The 25187-nt window shown below is 53.2% G+C and overlaps 1 protein-coding gene across 15 annotated transcripts in view; it reads right to left on the reverse strand.

Moving 5' to 3' along the window:
* Positions 1-697: 697 nt before the first annotated feature.
* SFMBT2 (Scm like with four mbt domains 2) overlaps positions 698-25187 on the reverse strand; it is a 233049-nt gene continuing 208559 nt past the window's right edge. For 13 of the 15 annotated variants that reach the window (XM_042990985.1, XM_042990988.1, XM_042990989.1 and 10 more), the window contains 5 exons: positions 19516-19691; positions 16903-17069; positions 16414-16677; positions 15072-15200; positions 1414-6370 (listed from right to left, as the gene is read on the reverse strand). In XM_042990985.1, the coding sequence (XP_042846919.1) occupies positions 6230-6370; positions 15072-15200; positions 16414-16677; positions 16903-17069; positions 19516-19691 (877 nt within the window). In that variant the 3' untranslated portion in view covers positions 1414-6229. Of the gene's footprint in view, positions 1145-1413; positions 6371-15071; positions 15201-16413; positions 16678-16902; positions 17070-19515; positions 19692-25187 lie in introns of those variants that run through there. The other 2 variants (XR_006219594.1, XM_042990990.1) reach the window with 2 other exon arrangements.

The following is a 25187-nucleotide window of genomic DNA, read 5'->3' on the forward strand; positions in this document are numbered from 1 at the left end:
AAGCAGCTTTTTTTTTTTTTTTTTAATGTGGTCTTTGAACCTCTGGTAAGCATGACGCTGTCCCACAGCCTTGAAATGAAATGGTGGCTGTCCAAATCCTGGAAGGATGGGGAGTAGCTTCTAGGAACGGAAGGTTGTGAACAGCCCTGCCAGAGAACGGAAACATTAAAAATAGAATTGGTTTTTGGTGGCAAGATGGAGAGAAATGTAAGGTGGTTTTTTTTTTCCCCTCTCTTTTTTTGCCTTATTTCATTCCATCGAGAAGTCCGGAAACGTGTTCAGCTTCCACTTTATCCTGTTATATATTCAGTCTTTACGTGTCTTTGCCATCAAAGATCTTCAGGCACAAATAGAAATGCAATGATCGTATTTACTCAGCCACATAACCTTTGACTTCTTTGCGTCTAGTGTATTTTGAGAAAGTGAACAAAAGCTTCCCACTTTTGTCTGCCACCTTAGGCTTTGTTTTTGGTAGTGGAGAAAAGCTGAGAGAAAACGCTCCCATGATTCAAAACAAAACACCCATTTTTTTTAATGTTTATTTATTTTTGAGAGAGAGACAGAGCATGGGCAGGAGTGGGGTGGAGAGAGAGGGAGACAGAATCCGAAGCAGGCTCCAGGCTCCCTGCTGTCAGCACAGAGCCCCACGAGGGGCTCGAACTCTCGAGCAGTGAGATCACGACCTGAGCCGAAGTTGGACGCTTAACCGACTGAGCCACCCTGGCACCCCAAAACACACCTTTCTATATACAGAACCTGACTGTCAGTAGGGGCAAAATAGTGTATTTGAAGAGAAGCTGGCTGGTTCAGATGGGCTGGGGTTGGAAGAAAGGGAAGTTGTTTAGGGTTCCTTCACCACCTTCCCCTAAATGCCCTTGTCCCCTTCGCCTGAGCTCTGCCCTCAGTAATGCTTACTGGCGTGGGCAGTGGCAGAGGGATAGGTACGTGCTCCACCGGTGACACAGACCACTCACAGGGCAGGGGCGCAAGGGGACCTCTTTTGTTCCAGTGGAGGTGCCAGACACTCACCGGTGACACGTTCACGGGACGGCCACACGTGTAAACACGGTCAAGTACTATTCTCCCAGACACAGTCCTCCCCGTCCTCCTCCGAACGCACCAGATCACGGAGGAACTGCAAAAACTGCAAACGGAAAGACTGCACGTGACTGTGTAGGACGTATTGTAGTATTTTAATAAAAAGGATAAGCACAAGCACGTTGAACAGAAAGTTCCAAAGCTAGCAGGTGAGTCTGAAAGCGATCACGTGGGACTTTCAGAGCCACAGTTATTAAAACCCTATAAACGTATGCTTTCGTGCCAAGCTGGAAAAAAGAAAAAAAAAACCCAGAACAAAATGCAAACCCTAAAACTAACATTCAGTAACCTTAAATACGAAGACACCAACACCACTGTAGAACTTATTTGTACTTTATTAACAATGTGGCTTACAATTTTTTTTCAAGTAAAAAGGGTCTTTTTTTCATTTAGAATAAAAATTAAAATATAACTCTGATATAGATTTTCATTTATTTACATGAAAACATATATACAGAATTCAATCTTACAGCAAACCAAACAACATGCCCTTTATCCTGCAAATTTTCAAAGTGAAAACACGAATTTTTCCTTGGGACACACCAGAACGGCACACGAGATATGAATCGAATTTCGGTACAAACTTCTCAAACTGGAATGTAAAACAGCAAAAGAACTTTGGACTTTCACGACTAGGAACAGTTTATGCTTCTAGATAGCATGCTACTTCCCATTCTAAACAACAAATGAGATGATTTTGTTCTCTTCTGTCGTTTCAAAAAAAAAATCGTCTCCAATTCCCCATTGCGAGCAGATTTTTCGGCAAACGTTGGTCCCAGGACTCTCCTTTTCCTCCGGGGAAGCCCTTAGGTCCACCTGCAGCACTGCCCTGGCTTCCGGGCTGGTTTACAAGAGACCTACGTGCTCGCCGGCGCACTGAGAACAGATCAGTAAGATGGAAAGACTACCCGCCCGGGAAACTGCTTGGGTTCTTTTTATCACCTGAACCACAGGTGGCTTTTAAACGAACACCCAAGCAGCGCCACATGTCCGCAATGACAATGTCTTGGGTAAATTCTGTGGGTCAGAAATAGCACGATTCGATTCTATCGCATCCACGTGTGGGGATACCTGTAAACCAATTCTGGGGATAAAAGCCAGGAGAACCAGATTAAATATTCAACCGAGTTGAAGGGGATAAAGCAATTTCCAGAAGACTTTGAAACGGAAAAGAACGGCGGACGATTAAGAGAATCATGACAACATTGGGCTGCAAACAGAACTTTTCCTGGCGATTAGTTATTGCACCAAAAGACACGGGCCGTTATGTACACGTCTTCAACGACTTCTTCCTTAAAAACTACAGACACCTTAATTTATTACGCTTCCCTTCAAATCATTGCACACTCGATCACAGCGTTCTAAAGACAGTAGAGTACGTGGACCCTCGGGTCGCCACCTTCACCAAAAAATGACAATGATGCTCAAACCACAGCAAAGGTTTCAACGCTACTGTTTTTATAGTTCTATGTACAGCAAAGAAACAGAAATGGGCGTTCTACAAAAGAAGTATGCAAACCCCCAGTGCTTGCAAAACGAAAGGAGAACGGCTCTTTAGAAAGGTGTTTGGTGTAAGATAAAAGGCAGATCTCAGAACTTGCCTGATAACAACACTCAAAATTCTGAGAGACAAGTTAGGGCACTCAGACCAAGCTTCAAAGACAGAGCCAAATCAAGTCTCCAGAGATCACAGGAAGGGTCAGAGGGGGCGGCGGCAAAGGCTGGGGTCATCTGAATTTACCGAGGAACCAATCAAAGCAAACACAGGAAACGTTCTTTCAGATACGATCAAATAAGGAAAAGCAACCGTAGTAGCCGTGCAGCTCAAACACTGTGTGCGAGTCAAACTTTGATCAGAGGAACTTACTTTTAAAAGTGACGGGTGAGTTCTCTGTACTATGCAACTTCGTGGTGAAGGAAACTGGTTTCCGGTTTTTTTTGTTGTTGTTGTTTTTTGGTGGTTTTTAATTTTTTTTTTTTTTTTGAAAAGCAAAGAGGTTCGTCCACTGTGCCGGCCTGCTCTTTTCAGGTATATATTGTCGTGGGGGGTGGATAGCTTCCCAACACAGTCCAAATGCAGTCGGCAAGGCGGGGGCTGAGCAAACTCCATTCGTCTTTGGATGGGACCGCGTGGTGCTTCTCGCCACGGAAGACGAGGTGGCATCTCTGCTTCTCAAGTGACACACACTGTGCAGACTGCAAAGTGTCCGTGTGGCCGGGAGGGGAACACGCTTCTCGGCCAGCTCCAGGAGGTAATGCAGGACCCCGGTACACAGAGGGCGGGACTTTGGTCCCAAAGTATTATCAAAGAGACAGAGCATCGACTGTAGCATCTGGGGAGGGAGAAGGGAGGGAGGCGTATCGCCTGTTGGGTGTTTCAACCAAGAAACATTAGGCTTGGGGCTGTGGCGGCACGTGGGGAAGAGGTGTAAAATCAGTATTTCCTGCCGTAAGAGGCACAGTAACGACACGGTATAAAATGTTCCTTGCAAATTGGCCCGAGGTATGAGACGGAAGCTGGTGTGGGTAAATCCTACGGAGAAACGGACGCCTTAGCATTCCAGAGCCAAACCGCTACCGATGTGGGCCACACCCGCCACTGGCAATCCCCAGAGCAGCCAAGTTCAGGAGCACGTGGGCAACGCTCCCGGCAAAAGCATCTTCTTGGTCCTAAGATGTTTCCTGGCTCTCGACGGGCCAGCGGGTGGCCTGGACACGACCTTCGTGAAGGTCCCCCCAGGGCTGGGTCTTCTGCCTCTGGCCCCAGCCCCGACATCCTTACGGCTCACTCGCAAAACCGTGGTGGGTGAAGCGACTGATCGCCGCACAGAGACTGAGGACGAGGAGCGTGTTGGGCATCTGGCCCCTCGGGGGGGAGCAGGAGGCCCCCCAGCAGTGGTGGCCGTGACCTGCCCGGGCCACCAGCGGAAGGACCTTCCAGCTCTGGCGGGGGCGGGGGGGGGGGGGAGGAGGCTCCAGAGACGCCCGGAAGGAGCTGCTTGTTCCCATGTCGCCTTTACTTGAAAGGGCACGAAAAGGTCACATTCGTCCCGAAAGTACAAAGACACGTTGCAGCCACTACATGCCTTCGTGGTTCCAAGCGCAATGGGAACAGCTCGGCGTGAAAAGGCCACGGTGAAGGGTCCTAAGCGAGTCAGCGCGGCGAAAACGCCAAACACCTCGCAACGGACACCCTTTCCAGCGGGCGCCCCAGGTTGAGCCACGGTTAAGGCCGCAAGCATGTGGCTGAGAAAGCAGGGGCGGGGGACCGAGAGGAGGGGGACGCTTCAGCTCAGGAGAGAGAAGCCTGGCTGCAGGCCGAGCGCCGGTCAGCGCGGACGCTTCCGTCCCGACAACACCGCCAGCAGCACCGGGTTGGGACGTGGGGGGCCCTTCCGTCCCAGGGCCCCGGGCAGAGCCACTTGCCAAATGTTTAAAACTTGGTGGCAAAAATCAGCTACGGGGAGACAGTAAAGAGTCACCTGCAAAATATGTTTCCCATCTGCATCGGTAGCCAGGACAGAATGTTCGTAACAAAGGTCGGCGTCAGTCGCCACACTCTGCAAAATCCGACAGAAAATCACGCCTTAAAAACGTAGCCGACACATGACGGCTGAGAAGCCCACCGCATGGTGTCACCCCTGCTGCTGAGACTCTCATCAAGGAGAAAAGATGGAGGGTGGACGGTAAAAAGGAGTAACCGAAGGGCGGGCAGCCTCTGCTTTCGGTGTCGGCCTCCGGACACGTCTAATGGTTTAGTTTTCCTCGCGCACGTTCCGAAAGGCATCTGGACACCTGCTGCAGCGTGTGGGGGTGGGGGGAAGAGGGCAGGGGGGAGCAGTCCATTTGGGTTTGAGTGACCATACCGGGTCCCTCACAGGCACACACACAGAGGGGGTGCTGGTCACCAAAACCCAGCCAATTCTCAGAGCCAGCGATCTCTCTTCCAGGGACTGAACCGATTTAACGGAAACTGCCCCAGAAATCAGCAGCCTCCCAGCCAGGGCGGGCTGCAGGGAACACTCCACGTTGTGGAGACCACGCTTCTTTTTCACCTACTGTGTGTGTCTCGTGCTGGCGGATCGGGACTCTCAGCAGGAGCAGGATGGGGACAAGGGGTCCCAGAGTGATCCGGTCATCCAAGATCGCAGTTGGTGGCCAGCCGTGCCAGCAGGAAGAAGAGCGGGGCTGGGCCGGGTCACTGCCGGGCTTCCTGTCGGGAACGCCCGCCTCCTGGGACGTCCCAGGGCCGGGCGCATCGGAGGAGCACTCGAAGCCAGTCTCATCAAGAGATTCAGGACAGGATCCTTCTGAGGGGATGGTTTATTCAAAGCCTCCAGAAGCTTCTTCCCGTTCCTGCCATTAAGCTCTGCCTTCAGTCCACAGCTCAGCATTTCCCAACAGACTAAAAGAGTCACCCCCCCAATCTGGTCGCAATTAAATCAGAACGTTAGCAGTACGTGAAGTTCTACAAAAGGCTGCAAACGGAACCCTCTACAGGCTCCGGATGTCCGTCGCTCAGGAAGAACCACTTCATCGCCTCCTTTTCCTAAAAGGCACCTCTGCCGGGCGATGACGGTCTAGCCCATCCTTCTGTAACCACATCCTGAAACATGGCCTGCAAGTGCGTCTGAGAAATGAGCCGCCACCAAGATCAGACCGCGGTGACATTCATGCCGCGAAAGCCACGTGTGCGCTGCCGTGGAAGAAGCATCCGTAATGGCTGCAGAAAACCTCCCAGCCAGGCGCCCTCCTCGGGCACATCCAAAAAAGACATCAGCTGCGCCTTGGTTTTCAAAGCAAAGCGGGGCCGTGGTTTAGGAAATGCGTCTGCAGGGAGCTGCCTGGACTCGGGCGGGAGAAACGGGAGACGCGGACGTACCAAGAAGCTCTTCGGTGCCCTCCAGCGCCTGACGCTGTCCAGAAGCCACCGCTGTGGTAGCGGGCGGGCCTGAAATCGCGGCAACGTCAAACAGGCTGGGGGGTGAAGAGGTCCGCCACGCTCCTGGCCTTTTGGCCCTGTCTTGTATACGCACCATCGCACGTCGCCCAGCAAAGTAAAGCTTCAGTCTCGAAACCTTCCCAGGACGCCGCATCCCAAGAGAACGGGTCACCTCGCAAGAGGGCAGCGTCAGTTGGCATACTGGGCGTAGAAGGCCACTTTAACTCTCTCGATCTGGTGGCACAGCTTGATGGCGGGCCCCAGCTTCAACTCCATGCATTCTTGCACCGTGGGAAGAGTCAGCAACAGGAGCGCTTGACCGTCGATGTCCTGCCAGGAAACAAAGCCACGTTAGAGCCGAGACACCGGGCGCCAAGGGAAGGTATCTGCCATGGCGGGCTTGGTCCTGGGGGGCCAAAGGGCGTGAGGGGTGGCTGGTGGGGGTGAAGAGGCGGAAGAGGGAAACCACTGCAGGATCTCGTCCTTCTCAAGGAGATGGCCCCCTGCTGGGAGAGCACCCCCCCCCCCCCTGCCCCGGGCCCTCCCGTGTTCTGCCATGACTTGACGTGAGCACTACAAAAGAGCTCTCTCCGAAAAGAAGCAGCTCTCTCTTACCCAGGTCTGAACTTTCACCATCGGGATGGGCAAGAAGACGCCGTAGAGGTGAGCGGCCCCCCAGAACAGTTTTGCCTTGAGGAAAACTCAGGTACGTAGATGCACACCATGGCACACATCTCCGTCTGCACACCCACATCCCCCAGAGTGAGGCGTACAAGGCCCCCCTCCCAGCTTTGCGTTAGTTAGCTCTTTACAGCCATACACGGGGTCTACACGAGGAAGATGTTCATTAGAGTCTGTGAAGTCGCATTCACCGCAGGAGGAGGGGACCGAGGCTCACCCCAACACTTTATGATCACCCTGACGGACATCTCTGCCCCTACTGTCACAACTGGGTTTATTTATGGAGACGTCGTTTGACTGGGGTACTGAGTTGAAGTGCAATCCCTTCTTCCTATCCACCAAGGCAGTCTTCGTGTTCCAGAAGAAGTAAGAGGCTTCTCATGTTCCAGGGGAAGTAAGGCAAGGTAACGACACAGACCCATGGTAGAAGGAGAGCATAAAATGAACTCAGCGCCAAAACTTCTGCCGTCTGGAGAAGCAGTGAACCCAAGGCGCCATAAGCCGCAGAGACTTAACAGTCATGCGACTGCACACGCGCTTGTGAGGTCTCGGATATCGTGGATCATGAGCTACACAGAAGCTTATTTTCTTAAAATGACGGTGTCTTCAGCGGTCTTAAAAATCTCAAAAGCAAAGAAACAGAAAGCGTTGACCTTGGGAAGACCAACATGATCAGTTTCAAAAGCCACCTCCGTGTGCCAATAATCCCTGCTGAGTGTGGAGGCCGTAAAAATTAAGCGTTAATTTTACAAGTATCAATGCGAGTGCAGCTTCCGATGTCTCAATTACACGAGCCTCATCTCAACCGAGACTCAAACTGGACCTTACCGAACCCCGAAGTAAACCTATCAGTCTTGAATTTACACTGAAAGTAGGAGATGAAGGAAAGTGTCCGTTGAGTTTTTGGTGCTCTATTTATACCACTTTCCCCTTTTTCTATCGTACTCTTGTATGTTACTTTGTCTCTTCGGATGCTACTCTGACCGGAGTGAGAGCAAACTCAAAGTACCGGGAAACAGCGTCTTGCTCAAGGTCATGAACTAAATAAACAGTGGTAGCCGCTGACCTGGGACCGGCATAGCCAACTCTGTTTTCAGAGGCAAAGCCACATATATTCCAACAAAACTCGACAGAGAGGGCGTAGGCCTCGGGATACAAAGTCTCGTGAGTATCACGGGCCTCATAAAAACACACTGTGAGGAGGAACCAGGATGATGTTACAAAACCACGTGAGGTGGCGTCACCATTACGTTCAATGAAGAACAGAACAGAAACTTGTTTCAGGAGATGGGAAGTTTTGTTAGGTGGAAATTAACGCCAAAAAAGCTGGCTGATCTACCTAAGATCACATTGTTAGAGACCAAATTGGAACTGGGACCCATGGTTTTCTGATATTAAATTCTGGAGGGAAAACTGTGCTCTAAACATGCCCACTTAGTATAATGGCCATCGTTGGACGTACGGATTCAATTATAATTGAAAGTCAGCCCTAAAATGCTTCTGGAACTCTCTACAGACCAAGTCGGTGAAGGTGGCTGCCATATGCACGCACACATTTGAGTGGAGGATGTCACTTATCTATGGACTCAACAAGCAAGTGTTTCCTGAGCACCTATTCAGGGCCAGGCACTCTGACGACCTCTGCGATTACCGCATAAACAAAACAAAGACTCCCTTCCAGGAGAGTAGGAATCTCAAGGGAGGCCATTACGTTGAACAGACCACCACAATACAGAGAGATTAAAGCGTGGACACAACTATACGCACAAACGGACGGGAACGTGACCAGCCTTATAGGAGTCAGGACATGTTTCAGGGATCAGCGATGCCTGAACATACACCAAAGGGGCCAAGGAGATGCATGAAAAGGAGGAGGGACCCACGGAAGACCAGTAGTTCGGGAAAGCATGTATTCAGGGAAGGCGCAGAGACGCGGAAGGTAAAGCTGAGATGGGCCCAGAAAAGAAACTGGGACTTCCTCTAAGGTGTGCGACCAGAAGTCGCCAAAGGGCATTAGGCACAGAGGTCACATTGTAGGATTCGAACACCTGCCCGCTGATATTGGCCACAACGTATTGGCATGGATTAGCAGGCAGGGAAGTTACGAGGGGCTGAAAGGGAGGCCCCACCTCCTAACACCATCACCTTGGAAGACAGGATTTCAACACACGTGTTTGGTGGCGGCGGTGGGGGGGGGTTGCACGTTCAGGCTAAAGCACAGGTGCTGTGAACAGAGCCATGTGGCTCCTATCCCGAGCGACGTGCCGTCTGCCGGGTGAGCCGGGACGCACACTTCCAGCGTTTCGGGACGTGCCTCCACCAGGCTGTCCTCAGCTCCCCAAAGACTCCGCATTCTTTTGTGGAGACCTCACGTGGGAAGAAATAAGGAAGGTGAGGGTCAACTGCATTGAGCCGCAAATATCCTCAAAATGAAAACTCACAGCTAGCGGGGAGGGCGAGCTGAGGTCTGCAATCCCTAAATAGAAACCTCACGATGGCCCCTCACTTCGCCTGTTCTAAACCTAGCAGGGCTTCTGCCGACGGAGGGCGGACACCGGGAGTGAATGCAGTGCTTAAATTAGAGGCCACACTCCAGATTCCTTCCGATACGGCCGAAGCGTTTATCCTGGGGGAGCTACAGTGCCTTTCACCCGCCAGTTCCGTTCTGGAGAGTCGCATCCGCCTCAATAAACTACTCCTTGAACACCATTCACCTGCCTGTTGGGATAACCGTGCTCGATCCTGAGATCCTAGAATCAACTGTGCCACCACCGTCAGGGTGATCGCCACCGGTCAAATTCGAAGGTCACTGGAAGGATGAACAAGGACACAAGGCGTCTGCTACAGCATCCAGCACGCGATCCACACGCGAATATTTCCTGCGCGAACAGGCGTCACAGGATATGCCGGACGTGAAGGTCAGGCCTCGAGATTAGGGCTGACCCTGCCCAATTATTTTACAGAGCTGGACAGAGGACGTGGTCTCTTTCCTGGGACATCTCGTGGGAAAATCTGCCAGTGGTATCATTTACCAGCCACCAGGCACGCCCACACCTGCTCTCTCGGGCCCCCATGAGACCCCCTGCACCCACCAGCTGCTACAGGGCCGCGGCCTGAACCGTGTCGCTCCCTGTCCTGCCCTTGTGGGTGCTCTTCTTTGGCTGAACAAACCTCAGGAGCACCCTGTATACATCCCCCGTCTCCTTCCGGAGACGTCGGATCGCCTGGTGCTGTGCAATCCCTCCCCCAGCCTCCCTGCTCTGACCACACCAGTCCCTGCTCTTACTGCTGCTGACGACTGTTGATGAACCCATCGGCCCCGGGAGACCGGAAGCCTCCGGAATCGGGGGCCGTATCGCCTGTTCTCCTGCCCCGGCCGGCAGGCCTCCGGGGCCCGTGCAGCAAGGGGAAGTTGCACAGAGCTGCTCCGGCAGAAAAAAACCAAACGAGAATGATGGGCAAGTTCATAATGATGGCCTCTGGACCTTTATCAGATCCCGGCCCCTTCCACCCTCACCCCAACACACATTCACTCGTCCCGCAGATGGGCAGAGCCAAGGGAGAGTGCTTTCCAGGCCCTCGTTCCTTCTGCCCCGTGTCGTGCCTGAGGAGAAGGAGGAGTTGGTTTGGAGCGCCTGGGGGGCTCAGCTGGTTCAGCATCCGGCTCCTGATTTCAGCTGAGGTCATCATCCCACGGTTTGTGAGATCGAGCCCCGAGCGGGGCTCTGTGCTGACAGCGTGGAGCCTGCCTGGGATTCTGTCTCACTCTCTCTCTCCCTCTGCTCCTCCCCTGCTCGCACTTTCACTCTCCCTCAAATTAAATGAATTAAATTTAAAAAAAGTAATAAATAAAGAGATCTGAGCTTTGAGGCCGCGGTTGAGGGGTGGAGAGTTCACGCTCTGAGTGTGAGCTTCGTAAGCGTGGGCAGCTGGACTGGACGGACCCTCCTACGGGCCGGTGCGCTTGACTCGTGTTCTCTGGTGCCCCGCGCACAGCCCCGGCGCACTGGGCACGGCGGAGCGAGGAGAAACACCCGGCCGAATGCGTCTGCGCACACGTGGGTGTGCAGGAGGACCAAGGTCGCGGGAGGGCTGGGGCGAGGCGGTCTGACTGATCGCAGAGACCTTGCGCCCTGCGGGTCACCTGGAAGCCGGCTGGCATCTCCGGCAGGGCGGGCGTTCTGTGCAGCCTGTTTGCTCCGAGCCGCCTCGGGGCCTCTGGCTGTCGTCCTCGGTTCTCGTTTTCCATCCTCCCTGACGCTGTGCGACCCATCTCCTGCCCTGCATGTTCTCATCTTCAGACGGATGCGTGACCAAGCGTTAAAAGGCGCCCCTGCTTTCTGAACACCAAAGCGTCCGGCTGCAAGGGGCTGGATTTAGCCACCCGACCATCAGCCGGTCGTGGGAGGGGAAGAGGCCGCAGTGGCGGCTCAGGGGCGTCGAAGCTGTGGGTGCCCCCCGCCGCTCTCCCGTGCGCAGACGGCCCAGCGGGGGGACGGAAGCCAGCCCGGGCCCGAGGCTCACCGACCCGGCGCAAGGAAGCCCACCCCGCATCCCGAGGGCGGCTTCCTGTGTTTTCGTTTGAAAGAAGTGAGCTCTTCCTCGTTGATCGTGTAGTTACAGACCCCGCCGCGGATTTCAGTTTTATACCTCCGCTCTTGCATACTTCCGAACTGCAGGCAAATCACTCGTGTGTGAAACACGGAAAAGGACCCTAAACAGACTACTGATTTTTGAGAAAGGAGCCCTGGTAAAACACTCAACGGGAAAGAGAAGGCCCAGCACACACAAAATTAAATTTATTAGGGTACGGAGCAGGTCCTCAGCAGGGCCATTCATTCAGGTCTACGGACCCAGAGAGCAGACAGCACAGTCCATAAGCTGTCAACGACCCCGAGTTTCTTTCATCGAAGTGAATCACTCGTTGGGGAAGTCTGCTTATTATAGGTGTCTCTGCTTCATAAGAGGTGTATAAAGAGGCAATATTTTATTTAAGAGTTTTGTGGGGTTTTTTTTCCTCTCAGTTATAGACGTGTGGAGTTTTACTGTGTAATGTACATGTTCGCGGCACGAAATTACAGAGCGTAGATGTTTTAAGCTGTTGCCGTAACATTTCAGAATTAAAGGTGGGCCTTCCCACCTTTAAAATGGGAAGTTTATACTCTGTGTCAGCAGGTTGTGACGGCTTCTGAATGTAGCGATCACCATTCCGCCCTGTGATTTTTCTCCCACGCTGCTGAACAGAGCCGCCTGCTGGCTCCTTGGGGCCGTCTAAAAGCTCGTGGCCGGCCACGAGGCCTTGGCTGGCCTGACCCACTGGAGGCCTCACCGAATCATGACCATGGCACTTGGGCTCAAAGATGATAGAACAAATACACAAAAATTCGTAATTACGGGCCTGATCGAATGGAAAAGGACTCGAATCCCACACACTTCAGATAGCACAAAGGGCAACAGCGTAATATGGTGATGGGGGTGGGGGTGGAAGGCCTAATGAGAAATTTGAAATAAGAGCAAGGCTATTATCAATTAAAAGCTTACCTATTTTTCTGCCTATAAGAGTTAAATAAGTAGGTACATACGACCAAGCTTTTAACCAACATAAGAAGAGAAATGGGAGACAGGGCCCTGCCCACTGCCTGGTTCTAGAAGTGCTAACGTACCAGGCATGCTTCATTTCTTAGACATGTTAGCTTGGGAAGACTGGAAACTTCCTGAGATAACCGTAATAAGCTGGGCTCAGAAGGACAATTAAGGATAACTCAGCTTCTGTACTATTTGAGCCTTTTCCCCAAGTCAGCTTTGTTTTCACTTTCTTGCTTAGTATTAGAAAGCTGTAGGGACGCCTGGGTGGCTCAGTCGGGTAAGCGTCTGACTCTTGGTTTCAGCTCAGGTCATGATCCGATGGTTCGTGAGATTGAGCCCTGTATCAGGCTCTTCACGGACAATGTGGAACCTGCTTGGGATTCTCTCTCTCTCTCTCTCTCTCTCTCTCTGCCCCTCCTCTGCTTGTTCCCTGTCTTAAAACAAAAACGTAAAAAAAAAAAGAAACCTGTAAAAACAATCCCACTCGAGCCTGGTGGCCTCTCACAGTGCTGCTCAGCCATAACTGAGCAGGGGAGCTCTGTGCTCTGTTCTGCCCAGAGCCCAGGGGAAAAGCGTTTCTCAGTCAAAACTGGGCATTTGGGTCTACAGATGAAATAAAGCAAAAAAAAACAAAACAAAACAAAACAAAAAAACACAACTGCAGATAATCTAGAATACCACCTTCTACACCTACCTTTTGAATATCTTAAGACCCATAAACAGATGCCCTGTCAATGTACATGGAACGAACACACGAGCAAAGAGATCCACACGTTAAGCTTTGGGTCATCAGCACGCGGCACGCACTCGAATGCAATGCCTTGTTCGCGGTGTCACTACGGGCCAACAGCAGCCTGGGAAAACGCTGCATTAGGCAACGCTCTTAGCCGGGGTTCAACCCACTGCTTTATTCTTGTTTTCAGGACTGAGATGCTCCAAATCGTGCCAGCCCTTGTGGTGGCTGTAACTGTCCCCCCGTTTGTGTGTTTTGAACGAAGGGACACACTCATGGCCCAGTTCTCTACATGCGATGCAGCTTTTTCCTCTTTTCTGCTTTTCTGGTCCCTCAGAGAGGAAGTGCTGATAATGTCACACAGCAAGGTGACCCTCCCCTGTGGCCGCCGCTCACTCCTTCACATGCACTTGCTGGGTGTCTACAAGGAGACTCTGGTGGTCGACCGGTCGGCAACCTTTGAATGTTTGAAGTGCTACCCTCTCCCAGGAGGAGCTGGGAACCACATTAATTTGCTTTTTACACAGCACGCCGGGAAGAAAATCTGGGGGATACACTGGGTGCATGCAGAATCAGAGGCCTTTCTTTTCTCTTCCTGATTTAATGCCTGAGTTACTTTCTTTCCAGAGTATCGGTCTGCATAATCTAAAAAAGCACTGGATAGACACATCTTTAATTGATTAGATGGTAAACGGTTATTTTTTTTTTAAATGCCAGGTCCTGAAAGACGGATATTTATACATGTCGAGACAACGTGAGACATGGAGGGAACACGGCGGCACAAGTCGCGGGCTCCGCCTGGCGCTTCCGTGGGAGGCCAGGGGGCAGCCTGGTGGCACAGGTCCAGAAGGGCAACCTGTTTCCATACCCATTTAAGGGGCAATGGAACCCAATCCCTCCTTTCCCGTGGCTCATAGCATGTCTTATGTTTCGGCTAATTACGATCGTCTCACCTGCAGAGTCAAAACGCCATTAAAGGATAGATGTTATCCGGGGCGCCTGGGTGGCTCAGTTGGTTTAGCATCCAATTTTGGCTCAGGTCATGATCTCGCGGGTCATGAGTTCGAGCCCTGTGTGAAGCTCTGTGCTGACAGCTCAGAGTCTGGAGCCTGCTTCAGATTCTGTGTCTCCTTCTCTCTCTGTGTCCACCTCCCCCCCCCCCCCCCGCCCCGCTCATGCTCTCTCTCTCTCTCTCTCTCTCTGTCTCAAAAATAAACATTAAAAAAATTAAAACTAAAAAAAAGGATTGATGCTGTCGTCTTGCAATCATCCATCATCCTTTGGCACAGCACCTAACATACCCTGGGTTGTTGACATTTTTACAAATGCAAGAGTGAAAAAAATATGAAAACGTCACGCAAAACACAGCAGGACAAGGGCTCCCACCTCTGGGAAGATGAGCACACATCCTTTCCCTGTTTCTCCTACTAAATGTAACAAAAGCCCTGAATGTTATGAATCAAACGTATGGCAGAGAGAAGGTGGCAGACCGGCAGGGACCTGGGGACCTGAGTTGGGGCACAGTGGGGCGTACCCTCGTTGTGCGTCTGCCTTCTGCAGCCAAGACCGATTGCTAAAGAAGCTTGCAACCCACGAAATGCCAATGTGCATGAGGAAAAGGGGCCCCACGGAAGCCTGCTCTTTTCAGCCAAAGGACTGAGGAAAAGGGAGCCTCGGCAGACAGAAACCTTTTAGACAAGAATGGCCTTCCTGGAGGACAGAGAACCCCCGCCTCCAAGAGCAGCAAAGGCCGGGCGAGTGGCCCTGATGTCCAGTCTGCCCAAATGACCCCAGGCCCCCAGCGCCCCCACAAGGGATTATCAGGGAAAACCAAGTGGGGACTTCCTCGACAGCAAGGAGCCCCCCGCAGAGGTGTCAGGGGGGATCACGTGTGCACCTGGGTTGCCACCCACCTCTTCCCCCACAGTAACAAGGAGGCACCCTCTCCCCTGCCAGAGCCGGGTCCCAGAAAGCCAGCTCAATCAGAAGAGCAAACAAAACGTCACGAATGCAGCAGGAGGGCAAGCGCACCTGTTCCTGAAAGATCTTGGCCAGGGGGGCGCAGTCCGTCAGCTTGATGAACCTCACCACGTCGGTCACCGTCCACTCCAGAGGGTTGCTCTCCAGAACCAGCCTCTCCTCCTCCTCTTGCTTTGTTTCCTGACGGAAGAAGGGGTAAGGAGGTCCTTTCATCCCTGCACGGACGCTCAGGAAACCCCGTGGGCCCGAGCCGGACTTTCCTCCTCCCTCTGGCCTCTCCCCGGGCACCCGGACGGCCCACAGAAACTGCCGGTCTCTAGGGACTTTCTTAGCAATTCATCTGGGTTGTGACTTTGTCTCCAGTGACTTGTGTGCCTTTAGAGGTTAAACAAACAAACAAAGGCACAGTGGGAGCAGTTGCTGAAAACCAAGTTCATCGGGACATCTTGGGCCTGCTTAGCCAGGATGCGTCTCTGACTGAGGAGAGATGGTGTGGGGCGTATGAGAACGCACAGGAGACAGCCAGGTTTTCCCCATTTCTTTTGGGGACAATGGTGCGGATGGCCCTCCAGCTGAGCGGGTGTGGGGAAGACCGGATACGCTGCTTTCACATGTTACAGCATCACAGAGGCCCCTCCGTGAAGGGAAAGCCTGCTGTTCAGGGGACCTTGAGGACTTATTCTGTCTGTCCTCCTGACGGATATCCTTCGAGGCTGTGAAACCTTCCAGAGAAAAAGGTGCCATGACTTCCCCCTGAACTGCACTCCAGACGTCACCAGGCCTTGTGCCCGGATGTGGGAACCACGCTGGAGCTGCTGCCACTGCTTTTAGTATTTTAGTTAAAAAATTTCTTGGGGCGCCTGGGTGGCGCAGTCGGTTAAGCGTCCGACTTCAGCCAGGTCACGATCTCGCGGTCCGTGAGTTCGAGCCCCGCGTCAGGCTCTGGGCTGATGGCTCGGAGCCTGGAGCCTGTTTCCGATTCTGTGTCTCCCTCTCTCTCTGCCCCTCCCCCATTCATGCTCTGTGTCTCTCTGTCCCAAAAATAAATAAAAAACGTTGAAAAAAAAAAATTTAAAAAAAAAAAATTTCTTTAATGTTTATTTGTTTATTTAGAGAGACACGTGAGCAGGGAAGGGCTAGAGAGAGAGGAGGAGAGAGAATCCCAAGCAGGCTCTGCACGTCCCGCGAGGGGCCCGATGCGGGGCTTGAACTCAGGACTCGTGAGCCGTGAGATCACGACCTGAGCCGAAGTCGGACACTTAACCGACTGAGCCACCCAGGCGCCCCACTTTTGGTATTTTCACAGGGAGCCCCAAATCAAGGCCTTGACCTTCAACACGCTGTGGCAGCCCCCCACCCCCCAACAAGCCGGCCGGGGGCCCGTGGGCCTCACCTCTGCGGGGTCCTGGCCGCCGGCCGCGCCCTGCTCCCCGCCCTCGGCACAGGAGGCAGCCTGCGCCCTCCGGCCCCTTCGCGGCCTCTCCACGGGCGGCCGGCGCTCGGGCTCCGAGCTGCTCCTCAGGGTGACGGCCCTCCGGGGCCGCGTGGAGGGGACGTCGGCGGAAGAGGTGTCTGTCTGGTCGTCGCGGAGCTCGGAGCCGGTTTCCTCGCTCCCCGTGTCCTCGTCCATGGCGTCCGCGTCCTCCTCCTCGCTCTCCTGGGGCCAAGGGCAGGCGCTGAAGGGAGGCTTCTCCCCCCACCCCCGGCTGACCCACCCCGCCGTCCCCGCCAAGGTCCCCGTCGCAGCCCCCTCCCAGGCCGCGTGGCTGAGTGGCTGCACCTGCTTTCCGCGAGGAAGAGGCAGGGCTCCCGGTAAACTCGGAGCCGCGGCCTTGGCCGTGAGCTCCGGCAAACGCAGGGAGGTGCTTTGAGCAGGACGTACCTCCCCCGAGCCGGCGGCAAAGTCCACGGCAGAAGACCTGCGCTTCTTCTGCACAAAGATGGATTTTCGCCGTTTCCTGCGTCTGGCTGGCTTTGGGGGTCCGCTCTCGACGCTGGCTTCCCCAATGGGGGGTTTCACGATCTTCTTCCTCTTTCCGTAATAATAGGCTGCAAGGGGTCAGAGGATCAAAAACATTTTTTAAAGGCCCCGCGCGCGCGTACGAATGTGGACAGAGAGAGACAGTAGAGCGACAAGAGGAAGATGGGGAGGAGAGAAAGAAGAGAAGAGAAGGATCGTTCTTTCAGTGGGAACAATAAAATCCGACATCTCACGTACACCTCAGGTTTCCCTGTTTCCTCCACAGGAGGAACGTTCCTCCAATGCCCTCATATCCTGAGAGTGTTACTGACAGTCTTGAAAATACAAACGTTAGAGCCCTAATCCCCCATGTGACTGTATTTGGAGAGGAGACCTTTAAGGAGGAGATTAAGGTAAATGAGGCCAGAAGAACGGGGCCTCAATCCACAGGACCAGTGTGCTTACAAGAAGAGGAACAGACACTCGGGACGTGCACACGGAGGGAAGGCCACGTGGGGACAGAGAAGACAGCCACTGGCAAGCCCAAAGAGAGAGGCCGCAGCAGAAACTGACCCCGGTCTTGGTGTGTGTCTGCATTAACACTTAGAGCACCCATTAGAAAATTATCTACCAACTTTCAATAATGATTGATAAATTTTATAAATTCAATGTGTGATCAACTCATTAAGATTAGTTAAGGATCCAGTTTTCAATTACAATCCCAATCAAGACTCACCGCTGAAAATCTCATATGTCCCACAAGATAGTCCCCCATTATTCCATACAGAACCAAATGCAGACGGGCACCTGGGGGGGGCTCAATCGGTGAAGCGTCCGACTCTTGATCTCCGCTCAGGTCACGATCTCATGGATCATGGGGTCGAGCCCTATGACGGGTTCTGTGCTGACAGGGTGGAGCCTGCTTGGGATTCTCTCTCCTCTCTCTCTCTCTGCCCCTCCCCCTTTGCTCAAAATTAATACATAAGCATTTAAAAAAAAATGCAGAAAAGGAACTTTTATCTATGGTTGGAAGGAGCTAAGAAGAACACCAAAACACACAGCTCCTGGGCTACGGTGAAGCACGTGATCCTTGTCGGAGCCATGGTTTCCACACGTGCCCACGCTGCTGTATTCCTACGGAAAAGTCTGGCCCCGGACCTCAGTTTCCTCACATGCAACACGAGACCAGTGGGACCAAGCAGCGAGATCGCTGCCTCATGGTTACTCCTAGATACCGGTTACAAGTGGGTAAGCATTTGTTCGCACCCAAGAACCCCATGCGGGCAAGACAAGTCTGGTGCAGTCTGGCTTTCTAGAAGCCAGATGCTAGGAATCAGAGCAGTTTTGCCAGACATAAACCAAGTGTGGCACACTTGGGGAGCCGTGAGATCACACTGGGTGACCACAGACCTTTCTGCTCTCGGTTCTCCCTGAGCCTCGGTTTATCACTTCCGCCTGGAGCATCGGTTCAGCCTGTAGCAGGCTAAGTCGTTTTGGCCGTGCTTAATTTGAGCTGTAGTAACCCGCTTCTTCCCTCTTGTTCCCCTGATCCGGAAGTGCACAGAAGCCCATTTTTTAAGGTCAACATTCAAGGCCAGGTGTAGCTCTCAGTCAGGTCCTTTCTGATCTGGAAGCTTCTGCTAATGAGAAGCCTGCTTCAGGGAGTCCCTCCTCCCGCCAAAGGTAACATGAGGCGTCTCCGGACAGGACGGTGACCTCACCAGGCCCTACAAACATGCCTTCGCCTCCCCATGCACGAGGGTGGAGGCTGTGTGCTCCAAGCTGACGGAGGAGGGCGCTGACTTATAGCAGGGATGGAGTGGACAACAGGATTCAGAATATACACGCACATACAGAGAGAACACTACAAGGAAATTCACACTCAGAGCGGTGTCTCAAGGATGTGCAAATTCCTGGTTCGGACACACAAGCCGATCAGTCCCAACTGGCTGGGGCTCCCGGAGCACTGACCACACTCCAGAGGGCCTGGCGTGGGATCCTGGCAGCTGGAACGTGGGCTGGCGGTGGGACAAATCCCCAGGCCACCGTGATGGGGACGCAGCCACTCCCGGGTCAGAGATAACCCAGGGGAGACGTTGCAAGAGCAGAGGCGGGATGGGGGAGTCAGCAGAGCTCGAGATAATCCGAGGTGCAGGTGTCTGGAGACGGCTACAGGGCATGCAGACAAAGGCCAGAGCTGAGGCCTTTCTCCAGCCCTCCTTCCAGCCAGAGCATTTCCAAACCCAGCCAACCGCCTGAAAGTCACGGCACACGCACTCTCACTTCTTCCTGGGCAATGCCCGCCGCTGCGAATTCGTACTGGGGTCAATCAGCCCGTCCCTGCCTTCCCCTGGGCTGGAGACACGTGAGCACGTACCACGGCGAATCTTAATTCTTCCGTGGCAATTCCCGTGGAAAAGCACTCCGCAGTGTGTTGTTGTTAAAAACAAACAAACAAACAAACAAAAAAGCCCAAGTCCCTTACCCCACGGTTTAAGCCCAGACACCCGTGTTGTTTTCGTAGTTTGTACTTACTGTACTTGGTTTTGGTGTGAATGGAGCAGTTCTCTGGGCAGTTTTCGGAAACCAGCACAGGACTGAACAAATTTGGGCAGCACTCCAGCTTGGCACAGACCCGCCGGCAGAAATCCGCTACTTGGTCGGACGTCCGCACAATCTTGGCCACGGCCCTGTAGGTTTTGCCTCTGTATCTAGAAGGAAGAAAGGAAAAGCAACGATGAGGCCGCACGGTTACTCAGACCCGTTCCGTACGGCGGATTCCAAAAGCAGCCCCTTTATTTCCTAACAACAAATCGCACAGCGTGTGGGACTTGCGGGCCACTTGTTTTTATCTTGCCTTCCGAGCTCACCACGGCATTTTTAAGGAAGCCCAGCATCGTGCCCAGCGCACGTGACTGAGGGCTGTAACAGAATCCCCTCCACAAAGATGTCTGCTTAGCACCTTCTCTCTGTGGGATACGTGATGGAACGTTCCAGAATGCTTCCGGAATCCAGACATGGTCTCGTGTTGCTCATCGCTTTTGAGGAAAAAGAACTTTATCCTGCCCAAGGAAAACCACAGGCGGTGAAGCCACTGACAAAAGAGTAGAGACCGTTTCTTCTAGAAAGCAGGGTGGATGGATTGTTCTTCAAAAATGGGCCCCAAAGCCCTGGTCCAAATATTTACGGCAGTGATGACGTAAGTAATGCCTGGCTCTTCCGAGCACTTGGATGAATCACCTGTCAGCACGTTTTTTAAAATATCCCTGGTACAAAACAATTATAAACTTCTCAGCTGGCAGCGTCTTAGCTGACGTATCGCGGAACTCAAGAGTCCACCTACACGAAGAAGTCATCAAAACCGTGGGGCCTCTTCAACTGTGCCCTTCGTGCACACCCTAACTTTCAAGCTGAAATCTCACACAACAATTTCTTTTCCAGGAGAACAGCAGGCTCCCTGGCAGGTGACACTCGCGTTAGTCTTTGGAAACTAGGCCAAAATCCAGAGGCATGAACCACCGAGTAGGCCAAAGCTGCCCTTGCACTTGAGATGGGCCAAACCTCCCAAACCTGCAGAGCCCATTTGTGTTTCGGGGTTTCCAAAAGTCTGCCACAAAACAGCGGGAATACCACGCAGTTCGTGCAAGCAGCGTAATGTAAGGAGAGCATCGCTTTTGTAATTTGCAAATAAAATACTGCGTTCGGTGGGCACCCGGGGGCTCAGTCGGTTGAGCGTCCGACTTCAGCTCAGGTCACCATCTCGCGGTTCGTGAGTTTGAGCCCCGCGTCGGGCTCTGTGCTGACAGCTCGGAGCCTGGAGCCTGCTGCGGATTCCGTGTCTCCCTCTCTCTGCCCCTTCCCCACTCACACTCTGTCTTTCAAAATTAAATAAATGTGAAAAAAAAATTTTTTTTAAATATTACACTCAAAACCTAGATCTGGTTCCCTGAGAATAATGCAGTGATAAAAATAAAGAGGATAAACTGATTCTGGGTTTATTTCAGCTTGGTTTTCTTTCTATGCTTCTGAAAGCCAGGAGAATACTACCCCCTCACGATATCATTTCTTGTACAGTATCCATAGCCAAAAAAATTAAATTCTAACTTGAAAAATCTGGCCTTTGTGTTCATTCTCTGGTCTTTCTAATCCCAGCCCTTCTGGACTAATTGCTGTTCTATTTCTCTGAAGTGCCAAGCATGGCTTTCTGTGTAGGAAGAACTAAAAAGCAAGTCTTTGTAGATAAGGTCATGCTTTAAATCACACAGCCCCGAACAACTGTTGATCCTTCTAGGCCCTCCCTTGACCCTCGATGTAGGAAGGCAGCCCCAGCCCTGAGGAGGGCTCTGTGATTCACCTGTGGCTAGTTTTTGCTCATGGCTTTCACCACGCTTCATAATAAAGCCAGCACAATTCTGCGGACACAGCATACCGTTAAGGCTCTGGGGGAGGCAGAATAAAAATATGCCACGGATGTGACGTCCCTGGAAGTTTTTTCCCACTACGATTTTTAACACTTTTTTAATGTTTGTTTATTTTTGAGAGAGAGAGGGAGCCAGTGCACGAGCAGGTTCCAGGCTCTGAGCTGTTAGCACAGAGCTCAACGTGGGGCTCGAACCCACAAACTTCGAGATCATGACCTGAGCCGAAGTCGGATGCTTAACCGACTGCGTCCCCCGGCAGCCCTCCCACCACAATTTTGGTAGCCCTAGGGTGCTCTCCTTTAAAGAGCTCAATATCAAGATTCTTGAAGTCTCTTTAAAAAAATAATAAAATGATACATTGGGGCACCTGCTTGGGCCCCTCCCCGTGCCTGTGCACACACTGTCTCTCTCTCAAAAATAAATAAACTTCAAAAAATCAAAAAAAAAAAGCGAAAATAAGTAAAACGATTTTAAAGTAAAAAAAGCAGGAAAATGTGAAAACTGGGGTCCGAATTCAAACCGTGTAAGCAGGGCCCAAAGACAGAGGTTCCCAGGCCTCCAAATTCCAAAGCAGAGGCTTCCAGAAACACGTTAGAGGGATGTTAAGGGGACAAGAACAAGTGTCCATGGGAAATGGCGAAGGGGCGGCTTTTTCTTCCCTTCTAGTTCGGGACGACTCCGGGGAAGCAGGCGTGTCCACAAACCTTTCGCGGTTAGGAAACGCGAATTTAAATTTGCGAAAACAGAATTACAGGATGGTTTGCCAGCGAAGGAATGCTCTCCCCTCCTTGCCCTTCTGGAACAGCTCTATTGAAAAGCCACGCCGGGGTGGGGAGGGTGGGGGGGGGGGGAGTGTGGGGAGCCGGTGGGGGGAAGGTGCGCGGGCTGGGGAGGCCTGGTGGGGGCCACCGTGTCCTGGCACAGGGCGGATGCCGCGATGCCCCCGCCGCTGGCAGAGCTGCTGACAGCTGGCCCGCACCGCTGGCCCCCAGAGGGTCCCCCCAGCTGCAGGAGCTGCGGCCCTCTCCGCTCCCGGGGAGTGACTGCAGTGGGGCAGAAGCGTCCATCCACTCGGGCGGGCTCTAATCGGAACCACCAGGGGGCCATTCTGACTCCGGAGACGCCCGGGGGCCACGGTCCCTCCCCCGCCCATCCTGCTCCCTCCCTCTCCCTCAGCCGTGGTCTCGAGGGTCGAGGGTCGTCCTTCGTTAAAAGGATCCCAGTCTGTGGCAGGTGGAGAGGGAGAGGCAGGGCGGAGGCAGCCCTGTGCTGGCGGCTGCTGAGCTCTGAGCAGGACGTAGAGGACGTGCACGGGGGGACTAGTTCCGTAGTGGGGCCTGAAGGCCGTGAGGGCCAGCTGTGCCCGCTGTGTGTTGGCCGGCGTGCAAATACGGGAAAGCAAAAGGCGAGAGCGAGCCCTGCAGAGCGGGGCGCGAACTCACGAGCTGTGAGACCACGACCTGAGCAGAAGCCAAGAGTCGGACACTTAACCGGCTGAGCCGCCCAGGCGCCCTGCCCGGTGGGATTTTTGGGGTGATGTGGAAAACAAGCTGTTTGGACCTCACAGCCCCAGCCCGGACCAAGATCCTGGCTTGTCTGGAGTCGGTCCACACGTGAGGGCGATTGTTCACACGACTCTTTTTTCACAAGGACGCGCCGAACACGCAGAGATACTGGCCTACCGAAAACAGAGGCAGAAGGCGGCCCTAAGCTTTGACGCAATGGCTGGGGTCTAGTGGGACACCTGCGTTTCTGGGGTGCTGTTGTTTCTATTTCCTCCGAGACTCTGCCCCACGTGACCATCCCTCTGATCCTCAGGGCCTCCAGGGACAGACAGACAGGTGTCAGTAGGTCCGACGGATGTGGAGAGGCAGGAGGGCAGCACGCAGGGCACCGGGGGGGCTCCACTGCCACGTCCTGGCCCCCTCACTAGTCTTGACCGCAGGAGAAAGCGGAGTCCGCTTTGAAGCTCTCCCCGCCACGAAAGGTGTAAGAACAGTAGGCCAACGACATGCCTTCGTGGGGAGACGTGTGAGGAGAGCAGCTCAAGGGCACAGGAGGAAGCTCTCTGCTATAGCCTGGCAGTGCTTGTCTGGAGGGAAGGACACTCGGCCGCATAATTTATTAAATGGCCCAGCAGACCTGTCCTAAACACAACACAAGGTAAGGTTTTTAAAGCACAGAGTACAAGTTCTGTGAAGAAACAGAGGAGAATATTGAAAGACACCATCAGGCTAGTACACAGAACTCCTGGCATTATGATCAATCTTGGAAGGAAGAAGGGAGGGAGGGAGGCAGGGGGGAGGGAGGGGAGGAAGGGAGGAAGGAGGAAAAGGAGGAAAAGGAGGAAGGAAGGAAGGAAGGAAGGAAGGAAGGAAGGAAGGAAGGAGGAAAAGGAGGAAGGGAGGAAGGAGGAAAAGGAGGAGGGAGGGAGGGAGGAAGGAGGGAGGAAAAGGAGGAAGGGAGGGCGGAAGGGAGGAAGGAGGAAAAGAAGGAAGGGAGGGAGGAAGGGAGGAAGGAGGAAAAGGAGGAAAGGAGGAAGGAAGGAAGGAGGAAAAGGAGGAAGGGAAGAAGGAGGAAAAGGAGGAGGGAGGGAGGGAGGAAGGAGGGAGGGGATGAAGGAAGGAAGGAGAAAAAGGAGGAAGGGAGGGAGGAAGGAGGAAAAGGAGGAAAAGGAGGAAAAGGAGGAAGGAAGGAAGGAAGGAGGAAAAGGAGGAAGGGAGGAAGGAGGAAAAGGAGGAAAGAAGGAAGGAAGGAAGGAGGGAAAGGAGGAGGGAGGGAGGGAGGAAGGAGGGAGGGGAGGAAGGAGGGAGGGAGGGGAGGAAGGGAGGAAGGAGGAAGGGAGGGCGGAAGGGAGGAAGGAGGAAAAGGAGGAGGGAGGGAGGAAGGAGGGAGGGGAGGAAGGAAGGAAGGAGAAAAAGGAGGAAGGGAGGGAGGAAGGAAGGAGGAAGGGAGGGAGGGAGGGAGGGAGAGAGGGAGGGAGGGAGGGAGGAAGGAAGGAAGGAAGGAGAAAAAGGAGGAAGGGAGGGAGGGAGGGAGGGAGGAAGGAAGAAGGGAGGGAGGGAGGGAGAGAGGGAGGGAGGGAGGGAGGGAGGGAGGAAGGAAGGAAGGAAGGAAGGGAGAAAAGGAGGGAGGGAGGGAGGGAGGCAGGAAGGAAAAAAGAAGTAGAAGATCAGCGGGTCGGAAGTGACGAAGATAAGAAAGGTGGGGAAGGAGGGAGCCACGGGAAGATCTGCGGTGAGCAACAGTCCACAGAGGAGCTTCGACTCCGTCATTTTCTTTTAAACATTTATTTATTTTTGAGACAGAGAGAGACAGAGCATGAACGGGGGAGGGGCGCAGAGAGAGGGAGACACAGAATCCGAAACAGGCTCCAGGCTCTGAGCGGTCAGCACAGAGCCCGACGTGGGGCTCGAACTCACGGACCGCGAGATCATGACCTGAGCCGAAGTCGGCCGCTCAACCGACCGAGCCACCCAGGCGCCCCTCGACTCCGTCATTTTTAAGACTCCTTCACCCCGTTCCCTTAGCACCTCTGCATTACTGGAGGGACACCTGAGGGACACACTTCCTGGCCGTCACCGTGGGGACGCACTCAGAAGCCCGGAGTCCAGAGATTATTTTTAGATAAAGATGTTTGGGATTCAACGGACGCAGAAAGCAGCTTTCTCACAGCTCCCGTATCTGACTAAAAGCAGACACTTCTGAGAAATGAGGACTACCATTAAATTCCCTCTTTGGAGTGGCTTCTAACCCCAGGGGAGAGACCAGAGTAAACCTACCGTA

This window comes from Panthera tigris, chromosome B4 (assembly GCF_018350195.1).
Source record: "Panthera tigris isolate Pti1 chromosome B4, P.tigris_Pti1_mat1.1, whole genome shotgun sequence".
Lineage (NCBI taxonomy): Eukaryota > Metazoa > Chordata > Mammalia > Carnivora > Felidae > Panthera > Panthera tigris.